At 40.3% G+C, this 17449-nt stretch overlaps 1 protein-coding gene across 1 annotated transcript in view; it reads left to right on the plus strand.

Moving 5' to 3' along the window:
• ADAMTS17 (ADAM metallopeptidase with thrombospondin type 1 motif 17) overlaps positions 1-17449 on the plus strand; it is a 192226-nt gene that overhangs the window by 100758 nt on the left and 74019 nt on the right. The window contains exons 11-12 of the mRNA XM_055717092.1: positions 11023-11124; positions 12830-12975. Coding sequence (XP_055573067.1) covers positions 11023-11124; positions 12830-12975 — 248 coding nt within the window. The remainder of the gene's footprint in view (positions 1-11022; positions 11125-12829; positions 12976-17449) is intronic.

Consider the following 17449-nt stretch of genomic DNA (forward strand, 5'->3'; position numbering starts at 1 on the left):
ATATCTCGAGAACCTTCAGTAGTTCACCCTTCACATCTAAGTTAAGTAGTTTTCTCTGGTCATATGCAAAGGGATGAAAAGTGCTTTCACATGGTGCTTTCTGTTAATCTTTCCCATTGCAAATGTCTGATCAGTAAGAATGCTTATCTAGTAGGACATACAAATGTGCTTCTGCTATACCAGACGTGCTGGTTTTAGGTGGAAGGCTATACAGTCATGTCCCTTGCAGTGCTAGAAGAGCTTCTGGCCCACCTAAGAGTGTGCACAGTGATCTTTATTTTAAGGGAGAAATAACAGAAATTGAATTGATGACTGTGTCATCCTCAAGCTCAGCAAAATCATGATACGAATTGCAGAAAAAACTAAACAGCAATGCATCTTTGACACGGTACAGTGCATTATCAGTGTACCCCCAACACAGAGATCTTTTGGGATTTGGGTTGCTAAATATTGGTATGAGCCCAGGGTTAACAGGCTAGGTTGTGCAAATTGCAGGAAATTCAACTTGTCTGACCTCTGTTCTTCAGATCCACGCTGCACTATGAATCAAGTATTGTGGATTCGTTTGACCCCTATGCAAGAGGACGCAAAAAGCTTCACTCTACTCAAGCAACAAAGGCTTCTGCAGAGAGCAGACTTTAACTCTTTGCTGTCCCCTTTATTTAGCAGTAAAGTCAGTAAGAGGAATAGCACATTTTACGCTGAGTATCTCACAGAGCAGATATTGTGTTTCTCCACCAGAAATACGTAAAATTGCATTGTTCATAACTTCACGTGAAAAGAAGTGGTTTGTTTAATCACAACCCTGGGTTTATTTTACAGACTGGCATGCCTATGAACAGAGGCTTTTGCACTGAAATTATCTTTATGGAAAAAATGTGAATTCTGTTGCTTGTATCCAGTGTTTGGCTTTTTGTTTTCCATGCCTTTTGGCTTATTTATTATTAACACATTTTTGTGGGTTTTTACATAACCATTATCTTTCAGAATTATATTGAGTCAAAGCTGTGCTTAGGCTAAAATGGCACGTGGAAAGAGATTAGCATCTTGCTACAAAGAGATTTTTTCTGAAATAGGGTCACTGTCAACTCAGATCTAACTAACAATGTGTATTTTGACATGACACTGGTTTTAGAAAAATTAAAACAGCTAGAATTGGCTCTACTGTTTTCTTCTTAAGTTCAGGTTGTTTTTTAACAAATATCGGTATCTCCTGGGATCGACAAGCTACAGAGTAGAAGCACAGAACAAGAGGGCAAAGCTGATTGTAAGCCAAGGGAAACTGGCTCTATTTCTGGGCTGAAATGGAAAAGGAGAGGAACGAAAAGCAAAGGGAGAGCAACAATTGTAATAATCAAATGGATTTTGTGCATCCCTTCGGTTTTCATATTTGATGGTATGGTGGTGAATATAATTAAGCAGCTGTGGGTCTCTCTGTGGTCTTGATCTTGCAAAGACACTGATAGAGTGGACTCTTGGACTCTGTGCATGGGAATCAATGGATCTGTTTTTTCTTTGCAGTGTCATTTGCAAGATCCAGACAATAATAGTAAGCCCTATTATTTAGTTATGTATAGAATATTTACAAGAACATGTTAATTAGATTGTGAGGTGGTTTATCCTGGAAATAATAGGTTGCATTGTCATTTTCCATACAACCAGGGACTTTGTCTACATAATTTTCCCTTATATACTTTAGCTTTTATGTAAATATTATAATAATAATCATCATCATAATGATAATAATAATCTGGAAGAGGATGGGTCTGGTTTTCTTGAGGCTTGCAGGGTAGAAGCCTGGCAATTCTAAAATAAAATGAGAAGATTTTCTTTTTTAGAAGTAAAGGTAACAATTTACTTAATTGCCATGCTATATTTTATAGTTTTCCTAATGTAGGTTGTTAAGATTCAGACTAATTTCATGTTGCCTGTTTCATATGAAACTGAAGTGTCCTATTTCACTGCTTCTGTATGTTGCAAAAAGACCTTTTTCTCTTTATTTTCAGTGGAAATACTTTTTGTTTAAGGGAGAGAAAGAATGAGAGAGAAGCAGAGTTCCTGCCTGGGCAGCACAGCCCAGTTTACAATTATTGGAATGCTTCAGAAATTTTTGTACGTGTTTCAGTTTGGAAGATGGTCAAAACACATTCTGGTGCAGTGGTTTAAAGAAAAATAAAAAGAGAGAGAGGGGAACCAAAATAAAATTATAAAAATACAGTGTGGAAATTTAAGAATATAAAAATAATAAACTCTTAAAAATAATACAGAGTGCCTATTAAGAATCAAGCACTTGAGCTTGGCAATTCTACGTTTCTTATTAAGACACAAGGGGAGGGAGAAAGAATTAGTGTAGCCTTGTGATGTGGCATCTACAGCTGAAGTCTGTACTAACGAAATTAGCCAAAATACAATTGAGTATCAGCCTGAAAATAGTGTATAACAAGTTTGAAGGGCATTCAGACCTCTCCCGTTGGCCTTCTGGGAACTTCCCATCTGCAAAACACTTCAAGAGAAAACTCCCATAATCTTCACAACCACATCTGAACAGTGTGTGTACATATCTCTATTTATTTTACTGTCCCTTTCTTCTTTCTTCCCATGGCCAAGAAACATTATCCGTGATTTCAGGCTTTTATTTCCCCTTATTTATATATATATATATATATATTTTTAATGAACAACACTGCCTGTGTTTAAAAAAAAAAATCAATACTTTTCATATCCTACAATCAGGTGTTAAGGCTTGAGTTGTTCACTGGGAGTTACTGAGTGAGCATTACTCTCAGTGAAGACAATATGAGATGGAAGTGCAAGGTCAGAATTTTAGGCTCTGAGTTGCAGACACATCAGATAGGAGTGATCAGGTTGATTATGAAACTAGCCTGAAGCTCTTGCCCTACCTACATCGTGGACAGATATCTTCTCCTGAGCTAGATTACACCATGATACTGTGAAGTCATAGACCTTCTCTTGGTGGGATACGTTTAGTATGAACCACCGAGCAGAACCATATAACACATGGCACGTACAGTACGATGCTAATGTAACTGCCGTGGTTGTGACATAGTTGATTAGCTACAGCTCTTTTAAGCGTTCTGAGGTACAAATTGGTAATAAGTCCAAGTACAAAATTTCTAACGTTCAATTCAAAGGCGTAACTCTGTTCCAGTGCCTTGTACCACATGTCTCTTTCTTCTTCCAGGTTTGAAGAAACTGAAAAGATTAGTATTTAGCATAGGCTGCTTTGTCATAAAGTTAGTTTGTGGTCTCATTAATGCTGTCTTGCCAATCTCTTTCTTTTGACTATTACTTTAATTCCAGATATGTGAAAAAATGAAATAGAACTAGTGCTTTGCAAAGAAATATTTAAGATAGTGGAGAAGGCATTTAGTTTGTATTGAGAGCACTCTAGCAGAAACTGCTAGAACTAGAGACGATGTTTTTCCGTTTCATTGTTTGCTTCCCAATGTACAATTAAATTAGAAGTGTTTCTTTTGTTTTCTACTCGCTTGTGTCTTCTCTGGCAGTATTGGAGTCTTCCACTGCTTGTCTGGCTGGATCCATTCTTGTTTTTTGAACTCCGTGTGCCCAGCTTCATTACTGGCCCTTCACATTTGCATTTCTGTGCAGTGTCCATGTCATTGCTGCTTTTCTCAGCTTTTATTTCATCCTGATGCTTGTTCAGGAGGTTCAATCATGCCCTACATTTTCAAATGAAGTAATAGGTTTGAATGTGTCTGGTTTTTAGCATCTGGTTTTGAGTCTCAGGAAAGCTGCATAGTTTTCCAGAAGCCCTGAGCTTCTACCAGCTTTGAAAGGTTGCCCTCCTTGAAGTATTTCCAAGTCAGGCATCCCAAACAACTCTTCACTTCTCAAAATACTGGTTTCTTATATCTTCCCCGGATTGGAATAATCTCCAGATACTCCATTGCACGTTTCCAGTATAAAAGTAATTCATTCCAGTTTAACTTTCTCACAGGAAAGGGTGAAGAGCTTGCAGTAAGCCAAACCCCTCTCAGAAGAAGAATTTTTACATTTCTCTGTCGCCTACCATCTATCCCACAGAGCCTTTCATAGAGCCCTAGGAGCAGTTTTACTAGGAGACATGATGGCACACTTGGCAAAAGATCCCTGCAGCATCTGCTCTAGAGAGGTCAGGGCTCATCTTCCTGTCTGTAAGTGCGTTTTGGGCAGCTCTTGAATAGCCTGGTTTTGCTTTTGCTGACATTGTCAAAACATGAGAGCTCTGGATTTTTCTAATCCTTTGGCTTTCATCTGCTGTTAGAAAGGCTGTTTGACTGAAGATTGTAACCAGTTAATTTTATTCAGACCTTAGACATCCAAATCCATCTGTGGCAAGCAGTGTGTCATGGTAAGTTACTGTTTTGGAAGCTGACATATTTTGTCTTTCTCCCTGAAACGTGAAGAGGAAAAATTCTTATGTTTTAATTGTGGATTAGAAAAGCTCTTGATATCACTCCATATATATAAGGGTATGTTTCATATGGGATCCATGTGCTGGTAGCTGGAGTAATGCATGTCAAGCCACCTAGCTCAGAGAACCAAACCCAGTGTGACACACTTTATGTTTGCTGGGTTCAGTTTGTTTTGTTTTCTCTGATACAGAACATTAACAAATCTCGGAAATGACTATACTGAATTTTTTGTACTGTTCTACTAGGAAAAGAGTAGCACTGGAAAACAGCTAACTCTCAAGGACCATTTCCCTAAGAGTTATTTAAGTGTCAGGGGCCATTTCCACAAAGTTAAAACAATCTTTTTGGTTTTATACACTTGTATCTGATGCTGGTGACTTTCTAATCACACAAGTATTGATGAAGAGGTCGTTCATTGAGTTAATGCCATTACATTGATGAAAAAACTAATATAAAGGGGAATAAACTCTAGATTTGTTTGTTGGCTCCAGGCAGGGAGGTTATTGGTCCTGTTCATCTAAAAAACATAATACATACGTGTTTCTGTATGTTCTGAAGAAACAAGTTGATCACCAAGTAGTGAAAGTACGGAAACATTTTTTAAGAAACCTTTTCTAGTTGCATCTAAGAAGATATATGGTTACTTTTTTATAATACAGGCTGCGATACTTTCTGTCAAACAGTAAAGAGATCTATTCTTCTCTGTCATAAATGAATAAAATTGCACAATATGAATTTGTAGGACTGTTGCCCAGTTCTGTTAAAATGCGACATTAGTGAATATGAACCATTGCCCAAATATTCTAGGGTAGTCCTGGTGATTCTTTCTCAAGCCTTCCCTTGACTTTTTGGAAGACTTTTTGGTCTGTCATTGGACAGATAGACAGATACCTCTACTATTGGACCTGCCACTTGTTCTTTGGAGTATCAGCTCTAGAGAAAGGTCAGCATCTGGCCATTGATATCCAGCTTCACAGTTATCTTGTCTGGGGCAGCATATGCCTCCTTCTCAGCAGTGCCTTCCAGTTTTACAGGATTATGATTTTGGGCACTTTTCATTTAGTTTTCAGCAGCAAGAAGCTCCGTCAATAGCAGTGGCAAACAACAGTGTTTGCCTCCTTTGTGATGCATTGTAGATTGTCAGTTGTTTATGCACCCAGAATTAAAGACAGCGGCAGTGTAGAAATTGGGGACATTCTTTTTCTCACCTTGTTGTGTAAAGGATTCCTCCTCGGAAGCATGCTGTGAGCCTTCAAGAACACATACATAGTATTTTGAACAGGAAAATGAGTGTAAATTGTGTGTTTATTGTACTTAATAGGTGTTAATTAGGATTCTGTTTATACGCGTGTTTTCTCTCACAGTTAGCTATATGCCAAGCCATAACCTTGGCAAAATAAGAGAGATCTGATACTTCATTGAAAGCCAGCATATTTATAAGCATGCCTGTGTGTTATGTGGTCTCTTGCTCCTCTTCCTTAAGGATATTTACTCTTTCTAAGTCCTTCATAATCGCCTCATTTTGACAGAAAAATTGGTTTCATGGTGATTTAATTCTGCTGCTAGAAATAAGAGGTTACTCTTTGCAGTGGGCAATAGGCAGCAGGAAGAAGTTCATTCTCAAGAAAAATAAGTGGTGTTTCTTTTTTCGAATGAATCCAAGGTGAGGGAGTGAATGTGTAGGGAATGAACTAGCTTCTGTAGAGTAGTTCACTAGTGGGAAGGACATCTTTATTAATTGGATTTCCTTTATGCTTTGGAGATTTGGAAGCTCCCCCTTGTAGGTAATAATATGAGGCTCTGAGTCAGGGGGGTATTGCGAGCCCTTCTCACTGAGACCATATGAGGTCACTGGGCAGAGTCATGCTGATTTCAGTAACGGTGGTGATGCAATAGCTAACCCAGAAACTAGCAGTCTCTAGACTTACTGCCTGTGGGCAAAGAGCTGGCTGAATTAATTCTGGCTTCTCCTCATTTCCAGCTGCAGCACTGAGTTAAAGAAACTAAAATAGATGACTTCCCTAGAGCTGCGTGTGAGTGCTCATAGTGCTTCACACGCTGTGAGTCTGTGCTGGCACACGTGGGGGATGGAGTTACAAGTAAGGTAAACACTGTCTTCAGAAACAGTATGTCTTGTGAAAAAGTATGAAAAGCTGTGAAAGGTGGGAAGGCCCATAGCCAGACGTGTCCCTGGGAGTATCCCAGGAGTTGTTTCTGGGTTTACCCTGAAGTTTAACTAGGGCAGGCAGTGTGAGCCTGGGCTGTGACACTGAGCAGAGGACTGCAGAGCTCGGAGCAGCGTTTTCACTTGTGTCCCAGCAGGCTTTCAGCAATACACTTAATCCCTTTCTGTTTCTCATCTTCCCACCTATAACAGAGCAATAAAGCTTCCTTTATCTCCAAGCTCCCAGGAGTCTGTTTAGATTGCAAGTTCTTTGAGGAAGAGAAAACACCTGGCACAGTAAGGCCTCTTTCTCAGATAGATGCCATTATAATGCCTGTAATTGGAAGCATCGTTCACCTGCTGAGCAGATATCTCCTAGCCTGGGAGTTTCCGGGCTGCGACCTCTCTCAGGACAGGTTTCTAACAACTGTGCAGACAGCTTTTCCTATCTTCCAGGAGTTATTTGGAATCTAAAATGTGCACCTTTATAAAAATTCCATTTTTATTTTGATTTTTGACTTTATTTTCTCTCTGTATAAATTCTTTAAGGGTTCAGTTGAACAAGCATTTCAATTAAAAAAAAAAAAGGAAAATTATTTTTTAATTGAAGTATTACTTTTCAAAACATCTCAATTTTTGTAATTTTGCTTTGCCCTTGGAAATATCTCAGACTGCGAGCTGATCCAAAGATGACCTTTCCCCACAGACAGTTTCAACAAATCAATATTTTCCTAGTGAAAAATATCTATCATCGGAGAATCCTGTTACTTTTTGAAGGCTGAAGGGAAGATTTTGCAGGCAGAGACCTGCTGTCTAAAAGCTGGTTGCTGAGTTTACAATTAGCAGTAACACAGCTCTTTTGATGGCTTCTTCTGTATCAGAGTAAGCTCTGAACTGCCACTCACATACAAGCAACTTCCTTTCAAGTCCTGCCATTTCTCACTTTGTTATTTCCCCACAAAGCTGGCTGTTTAACTATTAAAAAGTCACTCACTGTGACTGGTTAGCTATAGGACTGTTTAATGGGGTTTTTTGTTTGGGTTTCTATTGTAGCTGAGGAGGATATATGATCTCTTTTGGAATGAGCTATTAACATGATAAAACATCTTGGGAACATACAATACCAAAGATGATGGTTTAATCTTTGCTGGGGTATCTGAATGCTGTATTAAATACAGGGGACTGCACTAACGAGTGTTTCAGCTTTGTAGTGGTATGGCACTAGAACACAGAGTTCTGAAGCGCAGTTACCAGATTTTTCTGTAACTGTTTCCTGAAATATGCTTTGCATTTAGTATTCTGAATCAAACACAGGGATACTATAAAAATCCTATGTTTTCCATACTGCAAAGATGGGAAATTTCAGAAAGGTTGGTGTTGCTAAAGGAGTTTTTTTCTTTATTTATCTTCCTATAAATATATGTGTGTGCACGTGTGTGTGTGTATACATACATATATGCAAACATATACATATATATACACACATACACACATGTATGTGAATATTTGCACCCACTGTACCCATGGGCTGGGCTCAGTTCTGTAGTTCTGCTGGTGCAGACACACCTGTTTGAGGTTATCTGTGTCCATTGCTTCCCCAGGCCATGCGTCATACCTGGGCCTGTTAGCTGGCTTCATCACCTTCCATGTTCTTGTGGGCTATGGAGGAATTCTGGTTGGCAACCAAAATTGTACAAAAAGCTGCTTCATTTTTATGACTTCCTGTTTCCAACCCCCTCTTCCTCCTCCCAGTTTTACATCAAAGAGGACAATTTAACCCTGACTAATTTACATGCAGCTTATGATCCAGGGGCTTGAAGCTGAAGCTTAAAAAATACTGGCCTTGCATAATGCACAGATATTCAGCAATGCTGCTCCTATGTGTCTAGAACAACTTCTTTAGGGCTGTAGTGAATTCCGTTACATCTTCAGCCAGGATGGCTTTCTGACAGAAAGCAGAAGCAGCGGGTTTCCTTCCGGAACCACAGGGCAAAATTTCCATCTGGGTCATTCAAGAGATCAGGCTGGAGGGTTTCTCATCACATTCTGCTCTGAAGCTTTGTGGTTATATGTAAGAGAGGGGCTGAAGCCTGGAAAAGTAGAAATGCTTTGCTATCTGCACCCTTCCTCTCTGGAGCTTCCCTTCATTTTACGTGTCAGTATTCCCCAACCACAATTTGAAAGGAGACATTGCTGGTGGTTCTTTCACAAGATCACTGTCCACAATCATCAGGGGAGAAGAGAGAGACCAGATTGTCAATGAATTTCTGAACTCGGCTTAACAGTAACAACATTTATAGGTCACCAATACAATTACTTTTAATGGCAAAGAAGCTGTTACAGTTTAGCCAGTCTAACATGTTCATGCAATGCATTTAATTGTGTCCTGCAGCTACATGTAGCACGTCCTGCCACTGTGACTAGAACCTCCTATGATAGCTTCTACTTACGTCTCTGACCTAACTTAACATAACTCTATGCTTTTAACATATCTTAACTGTTTTGGAAGCCTATTAAATCATTCATTCATATGTGTACAGGTTTAGTATAAAGAATAACCCATCACCTTTAGATCCTGCTGAGTTAAACCAGATGCAAGGATGCTGTAGCTTTACAACTAGGAAGGCAAGCAAGTTTGGCATTTTGGGGAAAAGCTTTTTCAGGTTAAACTGTTTATTGCCTAGACTGGTGTTCTTTCTGTAACACTTGTGGACAGTTAATTGATGCACTTTTTTATTTTAATCCTCTCTGAGGAAGGCAGGGTTTTGAGAATCTGGGAGTTGCGGTGTGGAACAACTGATTTCTCAGTAAGCTCTGAAATCTCTGGCTTGTCAATTCTTCTGCCTCAGTATACCTATCTGTAAAATACTGTGTGATGTCCTTATGGCTAATTGGTGCTTAAGTGCTTTCAGAGCTGTGGGTAAACCACTAATTAGTCACAGTAATTTAGTCAAAATTACTGAAGTCTGATATTTTCCCATATGCTCTATTAGTTCGGGGGAAATGTCTTGGAAATTAATTGATTTAGGCTTCCCTGGTGTATTTACTGTTGTTTGGTTTTTTGACAATGATTTTCTGTGTTGTGGTTAATACAGATGTTGCTGGATTTTGCTGTCTGCTTCTAGTTTTTGTGAATGTTCTTTTGGTTTAAATAGTGCAAAATCCTCTTTCCAGAAAGAAATGTGGAAATAAAACAGGATGCAGATACTGCTGCGATAACTATTCTGTTTCAGTATGTTCTACATCATCACTCTTGGTATTGGGATTTATTTCATCTGCACCCTCTGCTGTACAGATCTATTTTATATAGACATACCAACATGCATGTACACAAAACACACATGCACCCACAGTCTCTTACACTACATCGTGAAAGAACCATAAGGTTGAAGCATGTTGACTCAACTATTTAATGAGGTGCAATAAATCTTGACAAGACCAGCTGGCACTAGAGTCAGGCTTCTCATCTTTTTACCATTACATTGAAATGTGAACAATAGTGGAAAGAAATGTAACTCTTCTTTTTCTTTTTTTGGTACTCGGTTCTGTAGCTTTGTATTGAAATCATCCACTTCCATGGAATGCAAAGCACGGTGAATGCTGTGGAAAATGTTAACAATGTAAAGGCCCCTTTTCCTGGTCCTTTTGCTCAAATTCTGAAAACTTATTAATCTGACAGATCATGCAAGTGTGGTCAGCATTAATATCCCTGCAACACACACTGGCTGAGCAGAGCAGCAATGTTGAGTAACGATAGCCAGAACATGTTTCAAGTCTGGTAGTGAGTTGTGCTGTACCTCTTCCTGCTCTTGCCTTCCAACCTCACTTTTCACCTTCTTTAGCACATTGGACTCTCTCTTTCTAGCAGCTACTTCCCACCACCAAACTTTTACTAACTTTGCCCCTCCCGGTCACCAAGCTCCTCCTACGCTGCATGGCACACCGTGAAATCCTTTCCTCTTTCTCATTCTGCCTTAAGGTCATCTTCTCCTAACGGGCATTGCTAGCTGATGACAGCTACCACCAGGTGCAGCAGGGCTGACTGTGTGTTACTTGAGTATCTTTCTAAAAAATACAAGTAATTAAGCAGCTTGGACATCTAAGCATGTGGCATGGTTCCGAAGCACTCATCTTGGCCTCCCATACATGATTCTTTTTTAAGGGACCGGATTTATTATTGTGAAAAGAAATCTGTTTAAATAATGCACTTCTTGTTTTGGGTGGGTTTTATCCATCTATGTGTTTCATGTTTCCAGCCCTGCCACTTAATGCCAATCTATCCTTAAAAAATAATTGCTCCCAAACCAACTAGATGGCTTTGGATTCACTTGAGGAAGACTGCCTGAGCTTTGAAGTGTATCCTGTAATGACAGCTGGCATCTCCAAAAATAGTAACTGCACCTCTTTGCTTTATGGTTACAGCATTTGATGTGTGCTGGGCTCTGGTGCCTGGTGGAAGGAGATACATCCTGTAAAACAAAGTTGGACCCCCCTCTGGATGGCACTGAATGCGGCGCAGACAAGGTAATCAAAATGCTCAGTAGCAATCACTTTGTTTTTTCCAGCATTGTCTGTCAAATAATGCTTCCAAGATGTTCAGTATTTACCATAAACCCATATTTTCTACTGATTCTGTTACAGAAACCACTCAAATTAACAGCTGGATTGGGTTAAGTCTTTCTGATTTTATGTTACGTGTATTTCAGTAGCCTTTGGAGACCTCAGTAGAAAAGTTCTTGTGGTCTAGGCATTCTACAAACACTGCAGGAAACCCCCATGCTTCACTGCTAAGTGCACAGGCTGAGTACCCTGGCAGTCATGTTGGGTAGTAGCTCACTCCTGTCACTTCTGTTCATTGCTGCCAGTGGTGTTTCATGAGTGAGATGTTTTTCAGTGTAAGATAAGGTAGTAGTGTTCTTGGCTATATTGGAGTTTGAAAGTGTGGAGAGCATTTAGGCTGACATTTGGGGAGTGGAGGAAGATGGGGAAAGAAAAAGAGGCTACTTAAAAACTTCATGGTTTCTCCAAGTAGCTCAAAATGCATTGAGCTCAAATTAAGTTATATTCAGTTATTTTTGAAGTATAATTTCCTGTACTGTATGTATATACTGAGATGACTAAGGCATATATGGAGTTTCCAGAATCCAGGTTGATGTAAAAAACTGTTACAAGAAATACAAAATAAACTCTCAAATTAGTGGATCTCCCTCCAGTGAAAATCACCATTCCAGTAACTGGCTTCAATACCATAAGGGTGAGAGTTACTGAGGCTCAGCTGCTGCCTCCCAGCTGTGACCTGCTGTGCTAACAGAAGTTGACTTAAGTGAACGTTTACCCTCTGAGATGGGCTGTGGTAAATGGTATGTGGTTCATTAACATATGTGGTTGATTAGCCCAGTGCAGCTGATAACCTATTAGGCTACAAAGGAACTTGACTGCTTTGGTAACAGCCAGCCCCTCACTTACTGATTTTGGATTTTAGTATTTTTTGTATGTTGTATGGTTGGGGAGGTAAGATTAATTAAGAAAAAATAAAAAGTTTATTGCTAAAATGAAAGATTAGAGATCTTTTCTTTGCTTGCAAATAAAGGTAAACAATGACAAGAAAAGCTGAGTACTGGAAAGCACGACAAGGAAATGGAGACAAAAGATTTTGAGATATATGTTTGTCTAACTACAGGAGTCCTGGTGATACTTTCATGAGACTGCTTAGCAGTGCTTATTTATCATATCCTGGACAGAGCAGGAGAATAGGCCAAGTTTGCTGCCTGGTCAGGAGCCAGCACAACCTATTAGAATCAAAGGTTGTTTGGGGCTTTGGCCAAGTTAGGTGCAAAATACCTCAATTATTTTGTACATACTGGGAATACTGCTGATTAAGACATTGCTTTGGGGTGTACTTTCTTGGACTCGGTTTCTGTGAAGAGTGTGGCTTTAAGTCTTAGCACTTAGATTGTTGTCTGCTTTATAAAGCAAGAGGCTCAATTCTGTAATTGCTTCTTTTAATGACAGAAATCCCTTCAGGGGTTCATTGAGGGTGACACTTAAATTTGTGTTTCATGTCCTCTCTTTCCCCTCCTCCCACCTCCATCTCACTGAAGCCTTGAGTCTCTAGAAACTCAAACATGGGCTTATTGTAATCTCAGACATCCTTTTAAGTCCACACATGCAGGAATGTTTGCAATATCAGGACTTCTTTCCAGCCTGGGCTAACGCAATTGCATTTCAGTGGTGCCGTGCTGGAGAGTGTGTCAGTAAAACTCCCATCCCTGAACATGTTGATGGAGACTGGAGCATGTGGAGTCAGTGGAGCATGTGCAGCCGGACATGTGGCACAGGAGTGCGATTCAGACAGCGGAAATGTGACAATCCCCCGTAAGTCTTTACATCATCCTGATTTCTTTTTGTATGTAGCACTTAGACAAGCCTTACTGCAAGAGTACAGGAAAGAAATGGGCAGCAGAGCCCACAAGATTCCTTGTTCATGAGTGGCAAGGAGCAGGCCAATATCCTGGAATGACTCGGAGTGAAGTAGGTTCTGTGGAAGTGGTTTGAAGGGTTACCATTGGAAGCAGCCCATTGCAATGATCCAAACATAGATACAACTGAATTAAAAATGTGCAGTTTGGCAGAAAAAAAGATGCCGTTTTTTCCTGTCCAGCACTGCAGTGAATGAGGGGGGGCTGATCTGGATCTACAGACCAAACTGAGCCAGTATGTCTTGGAGATCAGTTTTGCAGGGAGTGCTGGCTCTGGTCTTGGGAAGTGATAAGAGTGTTGACAGTGGTCATAGTGTCACGTAACTGTGTTGGTAAAGCACCTTGAGATATTCTGTACATCAGGATGTGCTGCGTATGAAAAGGAAGGTTTTCGCACACACAAAGTGCAGTGGGTACTGTTTAGCTCCTGCAGTGACTACAAATAGACCTATGCTCTCTGCTTGGACTTGGATTTTTTTCTAATTTAGGAAGAAATGTAAGTGTTGTTGTCTCCCATGTGCCATACTTCATCCCTCAGGTCAATTGAGGCACATCTGGAAATTTTTTCTTCTTATGGGAGGCCTGAACAGATTACCATGGTAGCCATTTAACTGACTACCCCTGTTTGTGCGCATTACAACTTCTGAGATGAGTGAGGATGCTTACAGTCTTGAGAGCACCCCTCCAAGTTGTGCATCTCTATTCATATTTTAAGGTTTTTTCCACAGACAAAGCACAGGAAACTTTTCTTTTTAAATAGGGACTGAAATTCTGGCTAGCAATACAGTAACTTTGAAGACATGCCTAGATGATGGATAGGCACACACTGGCTGCTGCTGAGTTGTACTCATGTGAAAGGGATATTTTTGTTTATTCCTCTCCTTAAATAACGCTGAACTGCAATTGCATTTCTGTAATGTCCAGGCTTGATTTTTACCAGCTCATTTTCCTGAACAAGGGACTGAGCTGGTTTCTTTGCTGTCAGCTACAAAAAGTCTTTTTAACCACAGTGCTGACCAAACCTAAATCCATTCATCATTGTTCTTTAAATTACAGGAAATGCTCCCTCCAAGATTGCACACTGATTTTAAAATTCTCTTGCTTATATACATTTTTGGCTGGGGATACACACGTGATCTTCTTTTGCTTCAAATTCCTGGCATCAGCCCACTTCTGCAGCTGGTTTATTCACTGTCCAAAAATACTGGCTAGGGGATTTATCTTTTATTTTATATATATTTGGTCTTGGGATTTTTTTTTTAAACTGGAATCTCTACTCCTGCCAGCTGACTTTTGAGCCTGTGGGACTATCAGTATTTTTAAATCAGTTACTTCACTGTTCGATTTGGTTTTTCGTCTCTGCAATTTCTCTGAGTATTTGCATGCATTGCCTCCAAATGGTTGCAAGGCAGTGTGGCGTGAGCCAGTTTGCACATGAGGACTTTTGAGTTGTACTGCCTTGTGTTCTTACCTAGTCTTTGGATTGTTGTTGTACGGTGTGATTGAGGAGAAAACCACTGGCTTAAACAGAACATCAGAATGAGATCTCTACACCTTCTCCAGTCCCCTCTTGTCCTGTAAAAGGGTCACAGTAGTATAAATGGGCTTTGATTGCTTCAGTTCCATTAGTGGATGGATTCTCTTAGCATAAATACAGTGGAAGATGGGCATGAAGTTGTCTACCAGGACGTCTCACACAGTCACTGTTTCAGACATATGTCAGGGTGGGCTTGAATTACACTGTTTGTTGGAAATCCCGGACAGTGCTGGAGCCCATATTATACAGGGCTTGGGACCGAGATTACAGGGGTCTTTCCCTTCAGGTTCTTGAAGAGAATCTGATAGAGGTGATGCCAAATTTCTTGACCTCAGCTTTGGAAAGGTGGAAGGGACACAAGGATGAGGCCACTAAAATGGAGTGAAGCAGGGAAAGAAAGGTATATGAATAAGTCCTAGGTAACTATTTGTGGGAGACCAGAGGCAGTGACTGTCATTTTTCTTCGTCTTGCATGATGAAAACCATCAGTATCATGTTTAAACCTGCCAAGAGGCCTGTAATACTTAAATACTATTACAGAAGTCAGTTAAAGATTACTGTCAGTAATTCTGCATTCCCTATCCAAACAGTAACAGAGCAGAACATAACCAACAGGCAGAGCTGTCTTGTCCATTTCTCTAACTGCCTGTCCATGCCTGTTTATCTGCTTGTTCTTGAACCCCTTGAACAGACACTGTATATTTTACGAGTGTTTTACTGGAGTTAGTCTAGGAGAAAGTGGCACCACACTGCCAAATAAAGTATGATGCTGTTGGGCAGAGGGGAGCTGAGGTGGGAAGGTCTTCTTGGGTATATTATTTTTTGTTGGATTACTGGGAGTAGAAACGTCCCCCATGTCTGTAGGATGCTCTGTTACTTTGTGGCTGATGAGTGCATCCAACTCTTTAATTTTGGAAGAAACTGCATCAGGAGGATGCAGTTCATTTTACTCCTTAATTAGAAGGGGAAGACAGGTCAGGATGCTGATGGGCCAAGCAGAAGAGTACAGGCCAAATGGCACTATGTTCCTGCAGCTCCCACTGACTGGGAGTGATGGGTGCTCAGGAAGTCTCTGTCTTCTAATGGATTTGGCTATTACTTTAATATTGCCAATGACCATTATTACCAATAGTGAGAGCTGCTTGCTTCCAGTCTGCATTGGCAAAGTAATAGAAAGTCCCTCACAAGTTAAGGACATCTTAAGATTAAAGCCAAAACAGCTGCTGATGAGCACAGTAAATAACAGTCCTACTGTGTCTTCTGTTCCATGGCCATCAGATTGACACCCCGCTCTTGGGAGAGCGCTCTGTTACTCTTTGGATATTCTGACTGCTTGCTTTATTTGATTTTTTTCTCCTGTGCATGTACACACAAACATGCAGTCACTTACATTCAATGGCTACATCTCTTTTGCTGTAGCCAAAGAAGTGGTGCTGAAACCAAAGTTCATGTGTCTGATGTCTTTATGTGAGCGCAGGGTTCATGTGGGAGGAAGGCTGTGTCGTGCTCGCAGTCATCTGGATGGAGTGTCTGTCTCATACAGCCTAAGGCAGCAGACACAATCCTCCCAGCAGATTTCTGCATCAGTCTCAGCGCATCTGCTGCCTTGCATGTGTCCGTGGCAGAAAAGAGGTGTTGGCAGCACAAACAGACGTTTGTTTAAGCTGTTATTCTGGTGACTCTGTGGTGTTACCGTGTCATCGGAGATAATCATTTCCATTAAAAAAAACCCCAAAACACTCTTTCTGGGATTAATGGAGCTACTGTAAAAATTTGATCTAGACTGAAATTTGGCATAAAGTTCTTCCATGCAGAGTTGAATGTTTCTGTTGCATCAAATGCTGAATTCATTGAGTCCAGCACAGCTAGGAAATAAAACGCCCTGTCCTATAGCCAGCATGTAACTTGCAACTCTTGCTAGGACCACTGACACAAATAACTGATATACAAGGGCCTTGCTTTCTAATTAGCTGACTGATATAAGCTGATGTTCATTGCTCTTCTGGGAGGGAGGGGGAAAGAGGCTTTTGGAATGAATGCCATACTGCTAAAAACTGGAATTTGGCTGGAGTTACTTTTTATAGCCATCTGTTAAAGAAAAGCAAGAACATTACTTTATCCATCTTTGCTGATTACAGCTGGGGAGATAGGTATGTAACAAATTCAGGAGAGTATCAGCAAGTAGCTAAAGAAATTATCTGTTAGGATGGCTAGGTCTTTTGCTTACTTGGGTTTTTTGCAAAGAAAATGAGGGTTATTGTTGAGAGTTTGAGTTTTCCTTCTTCTCTGGGGAATCATAAATACAATAAATAGATTTTGCAGGTGTTTAATCCTGATGTTGGATTAGTGGCCTTTCCTGCATGTTTAAAAAACAAATATGTAAAATGGCATGTTTTTCATGGATGGAGATGATCTGCTGCACAGATTTGTTTCTGGACACCCTGTGTAAGGTACAGGTTATAGCTACTTCTATGGTGGTTTTGTTTCAAACTGCTGAAGGCAGGACCTTAGAGGACATGTGCTAAAGAGACATTTGCAGTGTCTCAGTAGTTAGGAGTGTTTAAGGTAGGAGGCAAAGCAAATGGTGAGAAGAGAAAGTTGAAACATTCCAGGTTGCTTGCCTTTGCCTTGGGTATTTAGTGTGATCCTGGGCACAGTCATGTCACCTTGGTGCCTGTAGGTTCCCCATTAAGAATATAAATACTTAACATTGGTATTTGTAATGGAACCACAAATTGTCTTCTGAACTGCCTGACTGTGCAAATTTAAATAATACTTAGACTTTAGGTATCATACTCAGTGTACCTTCCAAAGCCTAACTGTCACAGGTCAC

The sequence above is a fragment of the Falco cherrug genome, chromosome 7 (assembly GCF_023634085.1).
Source record: "Falco cherrug isolate bFalChe1 chromosome 7, bFalChe1.pri, whole genome shotgun sequence".
NCBI classification, from domain to species: Eukaryota; Metazoa; Chordata; class Aves; order Falconiformes; family Falconidae; genus Falco; species Falco cherrug.